The sequence below is a fragment of the Equus quagga genome, chromosome 4 (assembly GCF_021613505.1).
Source record: "Equus quagga isolate Etosha38 chromosome 4, UCLA_HA_Equagga_1.0, whole genome shotgun sequence".
NCBI classification, from domain to species: domain Eukaryota; kingdom Metazoa; phylum Chordata; class Mammalia; order Perissodactyla; family Equidae; genus Equus; species Equus quagga.
In genome coordinates, this window is record NC_060270.1 from 116,715,244 (window position 1) to 116,734,494 (window position 19,251).

Here is a 19,251-nt window from a genome sequence, read left to right on the forward strand (position 1 = left end):
ATGGGAAAAATGGAGACTCTGGATCATATTCCTACAGAACAATATGAAAGGTAATAATTGATCACTAATAAATATCAGTGGTAAAATCTATTAAAAATTTGCAAATAGGGCAAAACGTTTTTACTTAATTAAACATAATGTATGAAGACTAATATCAATGACCAGTAAGCCTTATTGTAATTACATCATAATTCAAGACTTTCTGGAAAACAAACAAGAATTTACTAACTTCTTCTTGCATTTCAAAACTAAGTCACAATATCATCTCTTATTTTTTAAAAAGAAATTCATAAGAATTTTGGAAGAAAAAATTTCAAAGGAAATCTGAATTTCATGTGAAATAAATACGTGTTTATCACTCTAATAATTGTGCATTATAGGCTACATGTTTTAAAGACCTTGAAAAATTTTAATCTTCAAATGCCCAGAACATCTTTTCTGTAATATAAGACAAATGAATAATCATTCTCTCAAACTTCAGAATTTTCAGCTGTTTTAGTTATATGTGATTCATGTTCACATATGATATTATATGATTTGAAATATGACAAATCTGTCATTATTGACGAAAATGTTCTAAAATTGATTGTAGCAATGGTTATCCAATGCTGTGAACATACTAAAAACCATTTAACTTAACACTTTAAATGGATAAATTGTACGACATATGAATTAGATCTCAAAAAGCTGTTTAAAATAAATAGATGTCATATGAATAAAAATATACTTACTGTATTTTAGTAATTTATAAGTAAGTTTCTTATTTTCCTTGAATATGTTGTATTTCACATGATTGAGTAGTAAGGAAATTTTGCTTTCCTAGCATTTCGAAACATTTATGTTCCTGGTTTTGTTTTATGCAATCTTGTACCCCTTCTCTAAGAAAAAAAACAAAAGTAACAGCTCTGAATATCAGCCTAAAATTTTCAGGATACCAAGTCAGTAGTAATGTTTTACAAATAGAAATTGCCCAGTCAGTGCAGTTTAAGAAAATTGCACATTTTCCACTAGATGGCACTAGGGTGCAAGTAGTATTGCTACTATCTTTGCACTTCCTCACATCAATAAAATTGTTACATTACCACATTATTTTCATTCATCTTGATTGGCCTGGATAAGGTAAAGAGAACTGGAAAGTTAAGATAAAATTCTTCCTTGACTTGCTAAGCTCCAGGGTGAACAGAGCCCTCATTTTACAGATGTGGAATATAATGCAAGGGGAAATTGTCACAACTTTGTGCTAAAGTCAAGGTAAAAACCCAGAATCTCTAACTCTCAGCTGCCATCATACAACTATACAACATCAATAGTGACAGAGTGGACACCATAGTCAAAGAGAGCAAGAAAGTTAATCTCTACTGTGCCATTCTACACATATTATCTCATATGATCTCTAAGCTATTAGCTCCATATAGATTATCTCACACAATCCTAACCAGACAAGACCAAACTACTAACTTCATGAGGGAAGGAGAGTAACCATATTGTTTAATACTATATCAATTGAATATAGTACAGTGCCCAACACATAGTAAACAGTCGAAAACATTTGTTGCTTAGATAAATGGATGGATTAATTAGTTAAGCTTGACGAGTACACCATTTAGTAGGTAATATTATTTCTACTTTACAGTTGAGGAAACTGAAGTTGGAAATATGAAGTAACTTGTCCAAGCTCATAGAATTCAGTGGCAATACTGTTTAACACAATCTGACACTACTTTGCGTTATGTATTTATATGTAAGATTGCCACAACAGAACAAAAGCTGTCTGAGGGCAGGGATCATGTCCTTCCTGTTCCCCATGGTATGTCTAGCTCCTTGCACAGAGCCTGGCACATAGTTGGCACACGATAAATAATATTTATCTGTTTGATTTCATAGCAACACAGGTCTTAGCAGCCTGGCCTTGAACGTTTAAGGAGCTCTGCTCTTGGACCACTTTCTGGTTTGCCGCCCAACAGCCACATCTTCCTGGTGATCAGCAAATACACGCCGGAGTCGGTGCTGAGGGAACGCTTCTCGCCCTTCGGGGAGATCCAGGACATCTGGGTGGTGCGGGACAAACACACGGAGTCCAAGGGCATCGCCTTTCATTTCATTTCAATGCCATTGCTAAATCCAGGCCTTGTTTCTGGATTTCTGCTAGTTTTCTGCTGGCCTTTCCTCTAAGGCTTATGAAGAAGCCTTGGAAGTCAGTACAGATTTCCCACTTTGCTTGCACCTTACAATTTCTCCTAGTTCCACGGCTGAGCAAGCCACCATTTCAGCTCTCCAGCCCCCAGACGTGCTTTCGGGAGTAGAGTAAATCAGCATTCGAAGCTGGTTTTGGTTTTGGCTCTGTTACTTGTTTCTCTATTACCTTTGGCTATTCCATGGGTCTCAATTTCCACATCTCAACAGATGAGGCTGGAATTGGATTACCTCAAAGATTCCTTCCAAGGCTATATAGTTTTAACTCTCTCCTACAGTGGTCTTCTATTAAGCTTATGACCAAAATGGCAAGTTTTGGGGAATAATCTTTGGGCTGTGGGGGTGGGGTAAGGCCATCGTTGGGAAAGTCTGTGCACCAGACGGGGCTCTTCTGACGGTGGGAAGGACGACGGCATCCCTGACGTCTGGGATTGGAGGCCTGCGCGGGGTCAGGCTCCCCCGGGCCGCTGGGGGGCGCTGCAGGCCGCTCCCCGGAAGCCGGCACGCTGCGGCCGGACAGCAGCGGCCGCCACACTCTTCCGTCTTCCGGAAGCGGAGCGCCGGACCCGCAACGGCTGAGCGTGCGACAGCTGCAGTGGCGGGCACGGCGGAAGCGAGGAGGACGGAAGGAGACCCGGGCCCGGCTCCCGCGCCGGGGTGGAGCGCCATGGACGAGGCAGGCAGCTGCGCGAGCGGCGGAGGCTTCCGCCCGGGCGTGGACAGCCTGGACGAGCCGCCCAACAGCCGCATCTTCCTGGTGATCAGCAAATACACGCCGGAGTCGGTGCTGAGGGAACGCTTCTCGCCCTTCGGGGAGATCCAGGACATCTGGGTGGTGCGGGACAAACACACGAAGGAGTCCAAGGGCATCGCCTTTGTCAAGTTCGCTCGCAGCTCGCAGGCCTGCAGGGCCATGGAGGAGATGCACGGCCAGTGCCTCAGCCCTAACGACACCAAACCCATCAAGGTGCGGGTGCCGGTCGGGGTGCCCGCGGGGGCGGTGTCGGGGAGGGATGGGTCCCCTTCCCCCGAAGCTGTGTCAGGGTAGGGTAGGGGTAGTACGTCCGCTCCCGGGAGCGGGCCGGCAGCACCTGGCATTCCTAGGGGAGGATGGCATGGAGAGAGGCTTCCTCAGGGCCCCAGCCCGCGAGGCTGCGCCCCGGTGCGGGGTTTGCGGGATGCGGGCGCTACATCCGCCCCCGGGTCGGACCGGGCAGCTGCGGCGACTCGGGCTGCAGAGCTGCAGTGGCTGGGCCTCCCCGCTCTCGCTGTCACGAATCCGGACCTCGGGATTCCGCGGCCTGGCTCTGGCCCTGGCTTGCGTGGAGGACTTCTCTGGCCCTCCTCTCTCACACCCCCGGATTACGATGTATCAAAACAGATGACTCGGCTTTCCTCAGGCAGGTCCGGGGCTTTAGCAACTTGATAAAAGTACATTAAGCTCTGGCCCTCTGGTGTTGGGCATTTTCCCAGTCCCAGACAGAAGTATGCGTGTATATAGTATTTAGCTGCATGTGATTAAAACTGCTACTATTGTATATTGTACTTCTGTGGTTTTTAAAATAAGGCCTCTTTGTGAAGGTATTAATAGCATGTTTTGTTACTGCCACTTTTCTTTGAAAGCAGACCAAAGTAAACTGCTTTAAGAAGAGCCAAATCATTGTGATGGTAATGTAGTTATGTTGTTATTAAATGCTTCTTTGTGTACTCTTAGTTCACCCTGGCGGTATTTTTAAGTTTCTGCACTCACTTGTCTGTAAAATTAAGGTAACTGACACATGGCAGGAAGGGTGATTTCGAGGTGATTTGATTTACTCTATGCTTTGAGCACAGTGCCTGGCACAGGTAAGCCCTCAGCATATCATTGTTTGTCAATAGCAGTCAAGATGTCATTCCTTACTTGCTGTGGACTCAATTCAGAACCCATTCCTGAGAATCTGGCAGTTGCACAAATTGTAGTCTTCACTGTCCTGTAGAAAAGTTGCTGTATATGTAATTCTGTTGGAGCTTTCCACAAAATTCTCTCTTCCCTCAACTTTTTTTTTCATTTTTTCCCATTTACTACAGAAAACTGAGAAGAACATTATTAATGTGGACTGGTGTAAGTGCAAGACTCAGATATTTCAGTCTCTGGAGGTCCTCCCTGTACCTCCATTCACAAAAGAGAAGGAGCCTGGGAATATACCAACACAGAAGGCAGTAGACACTCCCGCTGCTCCCACCTCCCCAGCCCTCTGAAATGGGTCCGAACAGATCATCAGTCAAATTACTTAGAAGGCCACAGCATATACTAGATCAGGGGTTGGCAAACTTTTTCTGTAAAGGGCCAGATAGTAAATATTTTAGGCTTTGTGAGCCACATAGGGTCTCTGTCACATATTTTTGGGGTTTTTTTTCTTTTTTGCTCTTTTTTCTCTTTTTGAGGAAGATTAACCCTGAGCTAATATCTGCCACCAATCCTCCTCTTTTTGCTGAGGAAGACTGGCCCTAAGCTAACATCTGTGCCCATCTTCCTCCACTTTATATGTGGGACGCCTGCCACAGGATGGCCTGTCAAGTGGTGAGTAGGTCAGCACCCAGGATCTGAACTGGTGAACCACTGGTGTGGTCACCGAAGTGGAATGTGTGAACTTAACCACTGCGCCACCGGGCTAGCCCCCATATTTTTTGTTTTTAATAGCCCTTTAAAAATGTAAAAACAATTCTTAAATCATAGGCTCTAGAAAAGCAGGAAACTATAGTTTGCTGACTCTTGACCAGATTGATAATTATCTCTTTGCAGTTACGATCTTAGCAGAGACAGTTTTTATACTTCGAGTTTAATATAACCACAGAGATCTTGTAGGCAACCCAAAAATATGCCCTAAATTTAAAACTTATAGGCCCCCCTTTCCCTGATTAAATTCCTACAAGAGAAATAAAAGTCCCGACACTGAAAGGTACCCTCTCTTGTAGCCACAGAGAAATTAAATTATTTCTTATTAAAGTTTAAATTCTCTTTTTCTCCACTCAGCTTCAGCCAGAGGTTGTTGCACTACAGTGCCTAGTTAGACAGTCTAAGTTCATTCTTCATCAGCTTCAGTTTGGGCTGTCTTCCACTGGAATATGTTTTTTTTCAGTATTTCTAAGTTAATTCAGTTTCAGTTTTTCTCATGTACTTTGCTTTTGCAAAGTTCCAAGGGATCCTTAAAACAAATAAGAAAATTATAGCACCAGGCCTACAGCCAGAAAAGATTTTTCAAGTAGGAGTCATTCTGACCAGCTACATTATCTGGAGGTAAGGAGTAAACGTGGAAACCAGAAGAGAAAAATCTTGGTTTTTAGTTTTGTAAGACTGCCTCTTATTTAGAGCCCGTAGTCTGTGAGCATAAAATCTCAGGAGAAATCACCTGTTAGGTGGTTAATTATTATACATCTGTTCTACTTAGATACTGTCTCCTTTATCAGAAGTTTGAAATGTTCCGTTTTCTAAAATTTAGAAATTTGTGATCTGATGGCACCTGCAATCTCAAATCTTACTTGAGACTCTTTTTTCCCCTGGTGTCTTCCCATATACTTAAAGGCTCCATATTTGTACTTCCCTATTGACCGTTCATTACTGATACATCCACTAGACTAACTTTATTTTTTTTTTTTTTTGAGGAACATTAACCCTGAGCTAACATCCACTGCCAATCCTCCTCTTTTTGCTGAGGAAGATTGGCCCTGAGCTAACATGCAGGCCCATCTTCTTCTACTTTATATGTGGGACGCCTGCCACAGCATGACTTGATAAGTGGTGCTTAGGTCTACACCCGGGATCTGAAGTGGCAAACCCCAGGCCACCGAAGCAGAGTGTGCAAACTTAACCACTATGCCATTGGGCTGGCCCCTGGACTAACTTTGTAGTGGACCATTTCTGTGTTACTCGATACGCTATTACTATTAGCTCATATAGTGCTTGGCAGAGAATGTAGGTTTATTGAAGGGATAACCAGAAATAGACTCTATCGAGGGATATGTCACCAGCTGTATCTTATAAGCAAGGTCCTACACCTTGGGGAAGAATCTTTGGGCTGTGGGGGTGGGGTTTTCCAAGCTGTTTTCCAAGCAAACGTAACGACCTTTTTTTTCAATATTTCTAAAATCCCATGGCTTTAGAAGTTCTGTGTCTTTTGGTTGCTGCCTCCTACTCTGGAATTCCATAGATCCAGATTTTCTCATTCTTGAATGGTATACAGCCCCCCTTTAAAAAAGAAGAAGAGAGGCTGGCCCCGTGGCCAAGTGGTTAAGTTCACATGCTCTGCTTCAGCAGCCCAAGGTTTCACTGCTTTGGATCCTGGGTACAGACCTAGCACTGCTCATCAGGCCATGCTGAGGTGGCATCCCACATAGCAGAACTGCAAGGACCAACAACTAGAATATACAACTATCTACTGGGGGGCTTTGGGGAGAAGAAAAACAAAGAAAATATTGGCAACAGATGGTTAGCACAAGTGCCAGTCTTTAAAAATAAATAAAGAGGGACCGGCCCGGTGGCACAGCGGTTAAGTGTGCACGTTCCGCTTTGGCAGCCTAGGGTTCACCGGTTTGGATCCCAGGTGCGGACATGGCACCGCTTGGCAAGCCATGCTGTGGCAGGCATCCCACGTATAAAAGTAGAGGAAGATGGGCACAGATGTTAGCTCAGGGCCAGTCTTCCTCAGCAGAAAGAGGAGGATTGGCAGCAGATGTTAGCTCAGGGCTAATCTTCCCCCAAAAATACATATATATATAAAGTCAGCCAGAAGGGAAAAAATCAGATACACACTGCTAGAGAGAGTGGCAGGGACCTGAGATCCAGATGATGCACAGTACCTACAGAGGACATAACAGCTTTCACTCATCATATAAAAAAAAAGAAAGAAAGAAGAAGAAGGAAAAAACCCTCAAGGACCCTGTGTGATGATTTATATTAATTTTATTACATTTCTTCAAGTTATAAAAAAATAAAACTAGCCATTAAAATTCTTGTGCTTAGAATTCTGTAAACAAATCCATAATCCTAGTTAGAGATTTAAACATTCTTCTGGAATAATATATAACCAAAACAATTTTGCAAATTAACTAAAAAGAATATTACAAATTAAATTCCAAGTAATAATCTAATGTCACAGATGATGTTTCAATGAAAATTGCTAATAGTAGGAAAATAGAGCCTCCAGTCATCCTTTGTGTTCTCTTGCTCACATAAATCCTGTGACTGCTCACTGAGATCATCCAGAATATGGTTACGTTACCTTTTTTAAAAGATTAATATTAGAAAGAAAACAATGAAAAATATGACCGTCTAGACTTAAACCTAACTGTATCATTAATTACTTTAAACGTATATGGACTAAACACTCCAATGAAAAGATGGAGAGTGTCAGGATTTTAAAAAACCAAAAGACCAAACTAAACACTCTTTACAAGAGACATGCTTTAAGCATAAAGAGACAAAGTAGTTGAAAGTAAATGGATAGGAAAAACTCGTGTGGTATCAGACAAAATGGTCTTAAACATGAGGAGTATTAATAGAGATAGGGTAATTTCATAAGAATAAAAATATCAGTCAAAAAATATGTAACAGGCTGGCCCCGTGGCCTAGTGGTTGGCTTTGGTGCGCTCCACTTTGGTGGCCTGGGTCCACAGGTTCAGATCTCGGGCACAGACCTAGACCACTCATCAGCCATGCTGTGGCAGTGACCCACATATAAAATAGAGGAAGATTGGCACAGATGTTAGCTCAGGGCTAATCTTCCTCAGCAAAAAAAAAAAAAAAAAGGTACATAACAATGTTTATGCAGCCGATAATAGAGCTTAAAATACATGAAGTGTTATTTGTGGAACTCAAAGGAAAAAGATAAATTCACAATCAGATTGTTACACTCCTCTCTTAGTATCTGATAGAACAAGTAGACAAAATCAGTAAAGATATGTAACGTTTTAATAATACTACTAATCAGCTATATAATTGACATTTATTGAATATTCTACCCAACAACTGCAGAGTACACATTCTTTTTCGGTGCACTGGCTGTTGCTCTTGGTAAACAAAAATGCAAAAGTAAAAATACATTTGGAAAAAACTCACCACAGAGGTTGGTATACCCTCATATAAAAAGTCACTGCAATAAAGGTTGCTTAAAAAAACTTTTTGATGGGACCCTATTGTATTGCATTTAACCTAATACGAATCTCATTCTAATAAGGAAGTAAATACTTAAGGAATAGGAAAACAGTTGACTTTTTCACATTATTTTTGGGGTTTTGCTTGTTTCTTAGGTTTTCATTGCTCAGTCCAGATCATCTGGAAGTCACCGAGATGTTGAAGATGAAGAACTTACAAGAATATTTGTTATGATACCAAAGTCCTACACGGAAGAAGATCTGCGGGAAAAATTTAAGGTACTTACATTTTCCAATCAACTAGCATCTGTGATAACTTATAATCCTGTCATTTGTATAGTTACTAAATCTTGTGTTCTTTGAGTTAGATCATTAGATTGGTGGTGGAGAATTAAATAACTATTTTTAAGTCATCTATTTCTAGTTTTTAAATATTAAACCTAGAATAAATTAACTTTTTAAAGAATATGTAAAAACTGGAAAATATTAATGATGGTGTTTCCCCCCCCCATATAATGAAAATACAGATTCAGAAAAATGACGTATATAGCTCAGAGTTTTGAGTAATGTCACATACCTAGTGGGTGATGGAGCCAATATTTAAACCCAGGCTGTCTAAATGCAGAGCCTGCTTTTGGTCCTTAAAATTTCAAAGCACCTTTTTACCACTCCTCTCTATTGCCTCTCATGTAGAGATGAATCAGGCAAGCCTGAGGGTGTGGACTGTGTTATCCAGCATTTGTTACAAGCCTATGGCATGTTGATGTTGTGCTTATTCACAGAAAGGCTTATCCTTCATAGGATTTTTGTCCTCATATTAGGCCTCTGAAGGAGTTCTATTTAAGGAAAAAACTAACTGCAGCTCTGAACTATAGTAAGCTTATAGTCAATGAAATTTGGAGACAATTTTAAATCTCTTTTTAGCCATTGACTTTTATATGTAGTGATATACTTTCACAAAATTTTTAAAAAGCAATTTTTAAATTGTTTTGAGTTGTAATTTTTCATCCTTTTCCTACTAATCTTCCCAGTAGTATGAATCAGATAAGCAGCAAGCAGGAAAGAAAAGAAACAAATAGTAAAAAGTAATTTTCAAGCTCCCTCTGTCCTACCTCAATTGAGAGTTGAATTAAATACTTGAAGAATAACAAATACCAAAAATATATATTCCTTACTTTCTCCAATAATAAGAAAAAGTTTTTACCTTCTGTATTTATAAATTTTTCTTTTTCTGAATGAACAAATAGGACATTTTTATCTAAATACGTAGTAATTAAGTTGCTAATGGGTTACATGAGAATTTTGTAACATAAATTATAAATACTGAGAATTTACATCCCATAATTCTTCCAACATTAAAAGCAAATATTCATCACGTATTTCTCACAGAGTATTAACTTTGTGAGTGAACCAGTGTGTTTTAGAGATATACTTTGAGAGGCTCTCCTTCAAAAGAATGCACATTCACTTCTGCTCCTTTTAGGAGACAGACAAATAATTATAGCTAACATTTACTGAGTGTTTAGTATGTCTCAGACCCTCTGTGAGCACTTAAGGTATATTAGTTCGTTTAACCCTTAAAACAACCCCATGAGGTAGGTACAACTAGTAGCCCCATTTCACAGATAAGGAGACAGGCACACAGGATAACTAAACTGCCCAGTTAATAAGTGGCTGAGCCAAGATTTGAATCTAGAAGGTTCAATTCCAGAGCCTCTGCTCTTAACCACTACTTAGCAAAATGTTGAGCTTTCCAGACCATTCACAAATTCTTACTGTCTCTCCATGACTTTGACAAATTATTTGATTTCTTTAGGGCCCAGCTTCTTTTCTGTGAAATACACAGTATAATATATATATATATATATCCTTGAAGGATTGTTGTAACAAAAAGATAATATATGTAAAGCAAATGCTCAGTAGATAAAAATGATCATTATTTTAGTTACATTATTATTTGGTTATATCATTATTATGGTTGTTTTTGTAGTGCCTCGTTAGTTTGTGACATTTTGATTCCATTATTAAAAATGGCTGTGAAGTCTGTTTCTAATTTCTTTTTTGCGAGCAAGAAGCACAAATAAACAAATTTTAGGTTAGTTCTGAAATAGTCTGTTCAATTATTAATTTTGACTCCTCTAAGATCATTTCTTTTAACTCTCATAGGTGTATGGAGATATCGAGTATTGCAGCATTATTAAGAATAAAGTCACTGGAGAAAGTAAAGGTTTGGGCTATGTTCGATACTTAAAACCATCACAAGCTGCCCAAGCAATAGAAAATTGTGATCGAAGTAAGGATGTGTTCATTTAACTTTGTTAAAGACTTTTTAAAAAATTCTAATTATTCTAAATAACTGAATCTAATCTTGGTTTTCGGTAATAACCATACGTGCTAATTTACTCTTAGCAATGAGAGTTTAAATATATATAGTCCGAGGATGAAAATTATTTTGGGGCCGTGATTGAGGTTTCATTGAGGCATTATCTTGAAGAGAAATATGAGCAACTGCATTAACTTCATAAATGAAAATGCTGTGGCCATATTTTGGTTATTATTTCTATAGGTTTTTGGGTTTTTTAAAGTAATTTAGAGTTTTACATATTAAAAAGTTGACATACGTTTTCACGGGTTTTTTTTTCTTTTAAATATTCTTTATATTAAAAAAACTCAAATTTTCTGTAATATTTGTTCATATTTGACCTAAACCCTAAATAAAATTGAGTACACTAATAAACATAGGATTTATAAGGTTCACTAACATAGGTAAGTAAATAGACGTTGGGTTAATTTCAACTAGAGTAACGTTAATTGGTTCTTCTGCTGTTGCTGGTATACATAATGAAGAATAGGAATTTTAAAGAAGCCAGGGAAAATATTCTTTGTTGTCATGCTTCTATTTATATTGACCGTTAGAGATGAGATGGGAATAATTAAGTTAGTGGGTTTCAGGATATTATAAAAATCTATATACTAGAAAGAATTATGGTTAATCAGTAGAATTCTTAGATATCTCTAAGGTATACACCCAAATTTACTCTCAGATCCTTCTCAATTTCTCAGTCAGTATTAATTGAGTAGCTGTGGTGTACTTATCAATATGTTAAGTAAAGGGATACAAATGGAACTTATAGCAGCCCCAGCATTTAAGGAATTTATAGCTATATTGGGTAGCCAAGATCTAATAGGCAAAAAATAGCCAGAAAATAATAGAGGATTTTTTTTAAGGCTCTTTGAAAGCAAGGAGTATGTCTTATTTGTCTGTTTTTGTCGCCCAAGTACCTAGTAGAGTAATAGGTCCTCAAAAAGATTTCTTGAGCTCTCTGTCAAAGATAGTGCAGTTTATAGTAGACTCAGTAAAAATTTTCCAAATGAGAAAATTTTCAAAAGTGTGTGGTATAGTCTATCAATGGTGAAAAACAAGTGCTCCAAATGAGCATGGGAATGCATCTGGAGGTAGGCTTTGCATGTGGTGTAGAGCAGGCAGGACAGAAGGTGACAGCAGTGTTAGCAGAGACACAGAGCTACGAATAACCATGTCTTTGCTTAATACTGTGAAGGCGACAGTCTGAGGAAAGCATAATATTCCTGTTGAGAAATTACGAGACAAAGTTGACTAGGTACGTTGGAACCATATATGGGAGCTTATGAAGAGTTCCAGCTTAGTCTATGTTAGGATTCCCTCATAGATTGTTTTAAAAGGAGAAAAGAAATAAAAACTGTTTCAGGACCAACTGTCTGTTGGTCTAACCACAGTATCAAGGATGCATTTCCAGAGAATGAATTCAAAGTGGCTAGTTGTATTCTTTTGGGAGCCACTGAATAATACGATGAAAGCTATGAAACGTCTCCCTTGAAATATGCCCCTATGCACATATGCATAAACATTTTGTTTAAAGTTTTAGAGGGTTTGTGGAGCCTTCTTACCTTTTGAAGCTCTTCCTTGGGCTCCTAATTAAAACCTTTGATCCAGAGGCAAAGAGACCAGTTGAAGGGTTGTTGTAGTTAATTGAAGAGGATCTAACTTAAAAACAGAGGCAGGGAAGTTTGAGTGAAAGATAAAGTCTTCTAAGTGTATTTCACAGGAAGAATCTTGATGGCAGGTTGAATGTGAAGAAGGCTTATAGGATTCTGGGGTTGAGGAGACAGGGAGAATGAATGATGATGTCATCTGTGGCAGGGGGAGATTTGAAACAATAGCATAGAAGAGCTGATCTTTCATGTCTACGTTGACCCATAATTTGGAATTCTTGCTGTTTCTCATTTACTCTTTGCTGTCTTCCAAAAAGCAGAGAAGGAGGTTTGGTGGAGAGGGCCATTGTGTAGACTTTTTTTTCTACAATTATATTTATAAAGCTAAGTAAAGCACTAGCAATCCAGTATATTTATAGGTATGTTAAATTTGCTATGAAACTTGAAATTCATGGATTCTCTTTTTCAGGTTTTAGGGCTATCTTGGCTGAACCTAAAAATAAAGCATCTGAATCCTCAGAACAAGATTATTATAGTAACATGAGGCAAGAGACTTTGGGACATGAACCTAGAGTAAATATGTTTCCATTTGGTAAGTGGGCTGCCTATACTTAATAGTAGAAGTAGTATATGCAATCTGATTTTTTTTTAAATATTCTTTTATCAGCAGTCTGTAAATCTCATTTCGTGAATAAAAGTCATAATGTAGTGGGGTTTATTTTTAAGAAGTTGGTCATGACTCCTCATGTCCTTAATATTTAACACTTATTTTGTTTAACTTATTTCCAATGATAGTTTTCTATGCTTAGTCACGCATTATCTAGTTATTAGACCACATCACTGCCACTTTTTTGGGTGAGCTGCTGCCTCTATGCAACTGACCAAAAAGTATGAAAGACAGGGACAGATGTCCCCTCAGGATGAGTACTAGAATTTTATCCCTAAACTACTATTGCTTTAAAATTAGGGCTAGAAAGGAGAGGAATGACAAAAGTAGAAACTAGAAAAAGGGGAAAGTGAATGATGAAAGTAAGGCCTGGGAAAGTTATTTGGCATAAACTTTCTTTTAGGTGAAACACTAGGCAGATTTTGCAGTTTTGCATACAAAACGTATTCCTGTGAAGGTAGATTACACATTTCTGCTTATATTTCTGTGGTGGAGGTAGGGGAGTGGGGAGAGTTGTTTGTTTTCTCATCACTGGTCCCTTCTGCTAGTGCTGATGACCGAGAGCATCCTACAAAGTACAGTGCCTTTGCTCAGTGCAGTGGACTTAATGACAGTTCATTTTATTATCCAGGACCTAAAATTGTTAAGTGAATTCTTGAATGTGTAGAAATTTAAAGATTTACTTTTTTTTGTATTGTTGAAGAACAACAATCTGATTTTTCAAGTTTTGACAAGAATGACAACAGAGGCCAGGAAGCCATCTCCAAACGCCTGTCAGTGGTGTCAAGAGTTCCTTTCACTGAAGAGCAGCTTTTCAGCATTTTTGATATAGTACCAGGATTGGAATATTGTGAGGTTCAGCGAGATCCTTATTCTAATTATGGTAAAATAATCTTTATATTATTTTTAAATATACTGTAGTTTATTAAAATGCTTTTCTCTAGTGGCACTTTTTACATCAGATACCGTTTGTGTGATGGTTTTGTTTCCTTTTCTCTACTTTAAACTTTCAAATACAGTGATACCTTAATAAATAAACCCCAAGGAATATGTCTCTTCTATAGTCATTTATTTTTTAGAAATATTTTAATTCCCACACAATGGAGCATTCTCTGTTTCCAGTTGTACAACAAAAATACCTCAGAATAGAGTCTTTCTCTGTACTCTTGATTAATGCTAGGCAAAGTTATAAAACCCTTAAAGTTTCCTCCTCAGCCCTAATCTCTTTTTCTTGAACTTTATCCCTCGAAATGACACTCCTTCCCTTCATGTCAAGCATCTAATTGCCCTACTTCTCTCTCTACTTAGTCCCACTCTTAATAGAAGCAAGGCTCTAATATCAGCCATTTGAACTTGTTAACTAGTTAATCGATTAAACTTATTATCTAGTGTTAGCTTAATCCATCTTTGTATTCTTTTTTTTTTTTAAAGATTGGCACCTGGGCTAACAACTGTTGCCAATCTTTTTTTTTTTTCTGCTTTATTTCCCCAAACCCCCCCTGTACACAGTTGTATGTCTTAGTTGCAGGTCCTTCTAGTTATGGGATATGGGACGCCACCTCAGTGTGGCCTGATGAGCGGTGCCATGTCCACGCCCAGGATCCGAACCCTCGGCCGCCACAGCAGAGCGCGCGAACTTAACCACTCAGCCACGGAGCCGGCCCCTGTCTTTGTATTTTTTTTAAGCCTTTTGATTTTTTAAGGTGTTTTTTAAAAATGGAATCATTGTAGCATAATGAAAAAGGTTGACATTCCTTCCATTTTACATTAGACTTAGGTGCAAACCCCAGCGGTGGCACGTATCTCTGAGATGTTGGCAAATTGCTTATCTTCTCTAAGCCTCTCTTTCCTCATCTGTAAACTGAGATACTTAATGCTGTCTATGCCAGGGTTAGATAAGAATTAGAAACAATATATGTAAAATACCTAATGTAAGTCTTGGCACATAATAGGCTCTCAATAAATCTCAGTTGGTTGGTTGGTTGTAAAGAATTGGAGGTGAGGGGTGGTATAGAGAAATCATACTTGGCATTTCTTCCAAGATATGCTTGACTTAGTCCTTTTAGGGTGTCAAGGATGTTGAGGGAAAGTAGAGAAGTGAGTCAGGTAATATGGGCTGACAGGCCTGGAGTGCCCCCACTCTTCACACAGATCCCCCACATACTTAATATTACCCTACCCAGTGCTGGTCTTTTAAGCAAGACTGCCCATGCGAACCTACTTTGGACCATCTCCAACCTTAACCCAATCTTACACTATCATTCTTTGGTCTCACTCAAAGGCACACATTTTGTATTTTCTAGCACATTTGTTATATTCATATATAATTCTATTTGTTTTGTGTTTTCTTTCCCTTTTATCTGGTATGTTGAAATTTATTTGTTCCTTTACCTTCTGTATTGTTTCTCTGGTTGGATTTGTTTGATAAATATGTGTGTCATTGGAACATGTTTTTATTAATGGAAGTATCACCATATAGTTAGAATCCTATTGAATCATATATGCAAAAATTATATGAATTTTATATGTTTGTTTACTTTCTGACTTTTAATTACATTAATATGTTGGAATGTGTGGGTTTAGAGAGGAACGTTAAACTATAACAGTGTTTTCCCCAAAGTGGGTTATATTATAAATATATACATAATATATAATTATAATTGTGTTGTATTGTCTTTTGGTTGTGTTACAAGCTCCTGGGCTCTCCGTATAAGGACTCCAGTATAAAATTATCCCCCCCTTCAGCCCCACCCACCTGATTTGAAATCTATCCCCTTAGCTGGAAGCTCTGCAAAGGAATGTGAAATATGACTTCTGATCTGAGACCCTCTGTTTGCAACCTTTTGTTTTTTTTTCATGCATATGACTTTTCCTCTCTCTACCACTGCAGCTAGCCAAGATGACTATGTATTCTTTTCATATATCACTTCTCCTTTCATTTCCTACTCAGTATGATAGGGAAAATTTTAGAATTTCAAAGTAGATTTCAAAGAATCAAAATTTAAGAAAAACTACTTGGTTTTTAGGTATCTCATTGTCATATGAGAAAAGCCAATATCCTAAAATTAAATTCATTGGACAGAACTTATGATTCCGTTTTCCTTAAAATATAATGTTCGTGTTTTCACCATAATATGGTTTATACTTTGCTTGTAGGAGCACAGCTGTTGCACACATGTAAGAAAACTTTGTTTCCTAACACATTTGATTCTGTATTTACTAGTTGTGTGATGTTAGGGTATTTCTATATTGTTTCATTTTTGTAGCAACACAGGCTTTAGGTATTCAGTCTGCTTTCTTTTTAATTCCTGTATATTCTCTCCTTTGTTTTAGGTCATGGAGTGGTTCAATATTTTAATGTAGCATCAGCTATTTATGCAAAATACAAGTTACATGGATTTCAGTACCCCCCTGGAAATCGGATAGGTGTTTCCTTCATTGATGATGGGAGTAACGCAACAGAGTAAGTACCGTTCCAGGAGTGGCCAAAGCCAACCTTTGGATGTACGTGATATGACTTAAACGATGAAAATAGAAAAAAATTGACCTCTCACGTGAGGAAGTCACACGAAACAGGTGACTTCTTAAGAGATTGAATGTTTCTAGTTTTCTGTAAATTATTAGTTCTTATCTCCAGTCTCCTTAGAAAAATGGCAACGCAGATGGTAGCTGCACAGCTTGCGTCAATGGTGTGGAATAACCCAAGTCAGCAGCAATTTCTGGTAAGTAGGTAAGAATTCAACCCTCACAATACGCATAGCATATAAAATAAATGTGGCCTTTGTTTGTTTCCTATGTAAGCAAATTTTCAGAGCTATAGTAAAACACCACATAGGTGCAATGATACACATCTCTTTAGTTCTTGCCTTAAAAATCTCTAAAGTGCAGTTTTTCTTTTTCTCATTTTGTGCCTGACTCTTCAACAGCAATTTGGAGGAAGTTCTGGATCACAGTTGCCTCAAATCCAGACAGATGTTGTACTTCCATCATGCAAAAAAAAAGCCCCTCCTGAAACTCCTGTGAAAGAAAGACTTTTTATCGTGTTTAATCCTCATCCTTTACCTTTAGATGTATTGGAGGATATATTCTGGTAAGATTTGTATTCCACAAACTTATGTTTTATAATATAATTTATTTAAACCAGTAATTTAAGCACTCACAATCTTGAAACTTCGTATATCCCCTAGCTATCAGCTATCAGAGATGATTTGTACTGTAGTTTAATAAAGTCCTTATTCATATCACCTTTTAAAATATATTATCATTTCCTTCTCTTCTTTATTATTTACACATCCTAAGTCTCTACACAGAACTTCCTGTTATTTTGTTCGAAAGACATAAGTCCTGTAGTATTGTGTTGAAAAGTTGCATGCATAGAATGGACAAATCATTTGTTTCTTGATAGAATATAGATCTATATAGACCTGTCCTCTAGAATTATTTTCACATATCTTTTCCTTTGTAATTTTAATTCACCTGAACAGTGATTACTAAGCATCTTCTATTTTGCTAGCACTCTGTTGGATCCTTAAGGATTATATACAGTTGCGTGTTGCAAAACAACATTTCAGTCAGTGATGGACCGTATACGTGATGATGGTCCCATAAGATTAGTCCATGTAGCCTAGATGTATAAGCTATACCATCTACGTTTGTGTAAGGATGCTCTTACAGTCTTCCCACAACAGCAAAATCACCTAACGACACATTTCTCAGAACGTGTCCTATTGTTAAGCGACTCATGACTGTAATTACATTAGGTAAACAATAACTTGATTGTAGGGAAGAGTATGTAAGTGTAAAAGGAGAAGGCTCTTGTTCATTTCTTTGTTTTTCATATAACTCCTTTAACCGTAACTTTTTCTTTTTGATCTTTTTCCTGTTTGCCTTACAACAATGTTAGTGAACTAAAAAGATAGATAGGAAGCTTGTTAAAGAGCTGCACAAAATATCAGGGATGTGGTTCAAGTATTTTGACTTTTATTTAACTAATTCATTTAGTTTCTTTCTTGAATCTCTCCTCTGTACCAGGCAGTGATTTTGCTAAGGGCAAGAGACATTGTGTAAACAAGACGTAATGGCCCTTGTCCTCTTAGAGCTAATCTCATGCAGCAGACAGACAGGTAAATAGGAGTTACAGCCTAGCAAGACTGATGTTGTGAAAGGAATGTTCAAGCTATGAAATACATAGGAGGGGCACCTCCCGTAGAAACTCTGAGAAGACTGCTTGAGAAAAGCAAGGTATAGTGAAGGCCTGAAGAATAATAGTCATTTAGCCTGGGAAGAAAGCTGGGAGTTTGGGTGGTTATTCCTGCCAGGGAGAATGTGAGAGGAGGTGGTTAGAATATGGAATTTGAGGAACCATGAGGGGAGCTGAAGCTGGTGAGGACAGGGCCCTGTCAAGAAAGGCCAGCAAGCCCTGTGTTAGGGAATTTCTCCTTACCCTGGAGGCCTGAGGAGCTGCTGAAGGGATTTTAGGAAGGAAGATCATATTTGTATTTCAGGAAGATCACTCAGAAGACAGGGTAGAGGATAGATTGGAGAGGGACGAGCCCAGAGGGCAGGGAAGCTACTGAAGAAGGTATTAGAGGAATCAAGGAAGAAAGAGTGATGGTCTGAATGAGGAGAGACCTGAGTTAGGATGAAGAGAAACTGACTGAGGAGATGTTTAAGAAGGAAGATTGACACGAACTGGAGATTGGATGTAAGGAGAGGGGTGAAAAAGGAGTCCAAAATGGACCCCAATTTTTAGACCTGAGCAGCTGTGTTTATCAATTTCAGCTGGTTTTTTTACTTTGTTTCAGTCGTTTTGGTAACCTGATCGAAGTTTACCTTGTGTCAGGAAAAAATGTGGGGTATGCCAAGTATGCAGATAGAATAAGCGCTAATGATGCCATTACTACTTTACATGGAAAGATCCTGAATGGAGTCAGACTTAAAGTTATGCTGGCGGATTCCCCAAGAGAAGAATCTAACAAACGGCAAAGAACTTACTGAGTCTTGAGGTAAGCCCTTTTTAATCTGACTTTTAAAACGCACTGGCTAACTAGTATAGCAAGAGGAATGTACATAGAGTGTCTATTTAGGATTTAGAAGGTGTTGATTATAAGCACTGTGGCTTAAAACTTCGCGGATAAAACCACAGCTCAGGGGTTAATTTTACAATATATTTTTTAAACTTGTACTTCTTAAACCTAAAAAAATGTTTTTGATGTTTCCTGGAAGAATGTTTTTGCCCTTCTATAAAATAAAATCAGCTTTCAATTTAGAAAATTAAATAGTATTTTGTT

At 38.4% G+C, this 19,251-nt stretch overlaps 1 protein-coding gene across 1 annotated transcript; it reads left to right on the forward strand.

The window, feature by feature from the left end:
* Positions 1 to 2,729: 2,729 nt before the first annotated feature.
* RBM45 (RNA binding motif protein 45) lies at positions 2,730 to 18,966 on the forward strand. Its single transcript, XM_046659410.1, has 9 exons — positions 2,730 to 3,160; positions 8,479 to 8,601; positions 10,489 to 10,615; positions 12,764 to 12,886; positions 13,665 to 13,844; positions 16,295 to 16,424; positions 16,599 to 16,683; positions 16,888 to 17,051; positions 18,766 to 18,966. The coding sequence occupies exons 1-9, from the start codon at positions 2,861 to 2,863 to the stop codon at positions 18,956 to 18,958; spliced, it is 1,425 nt and encodes a 474-aa protein (XP_046515366.1). The 5' UTR covers positions 2,730 to 2,860; the 3' UTR covers positions 18,959 to 18,966.
* Positions 18,967 to 19,251: the final 285 nt, after the last annotated feature.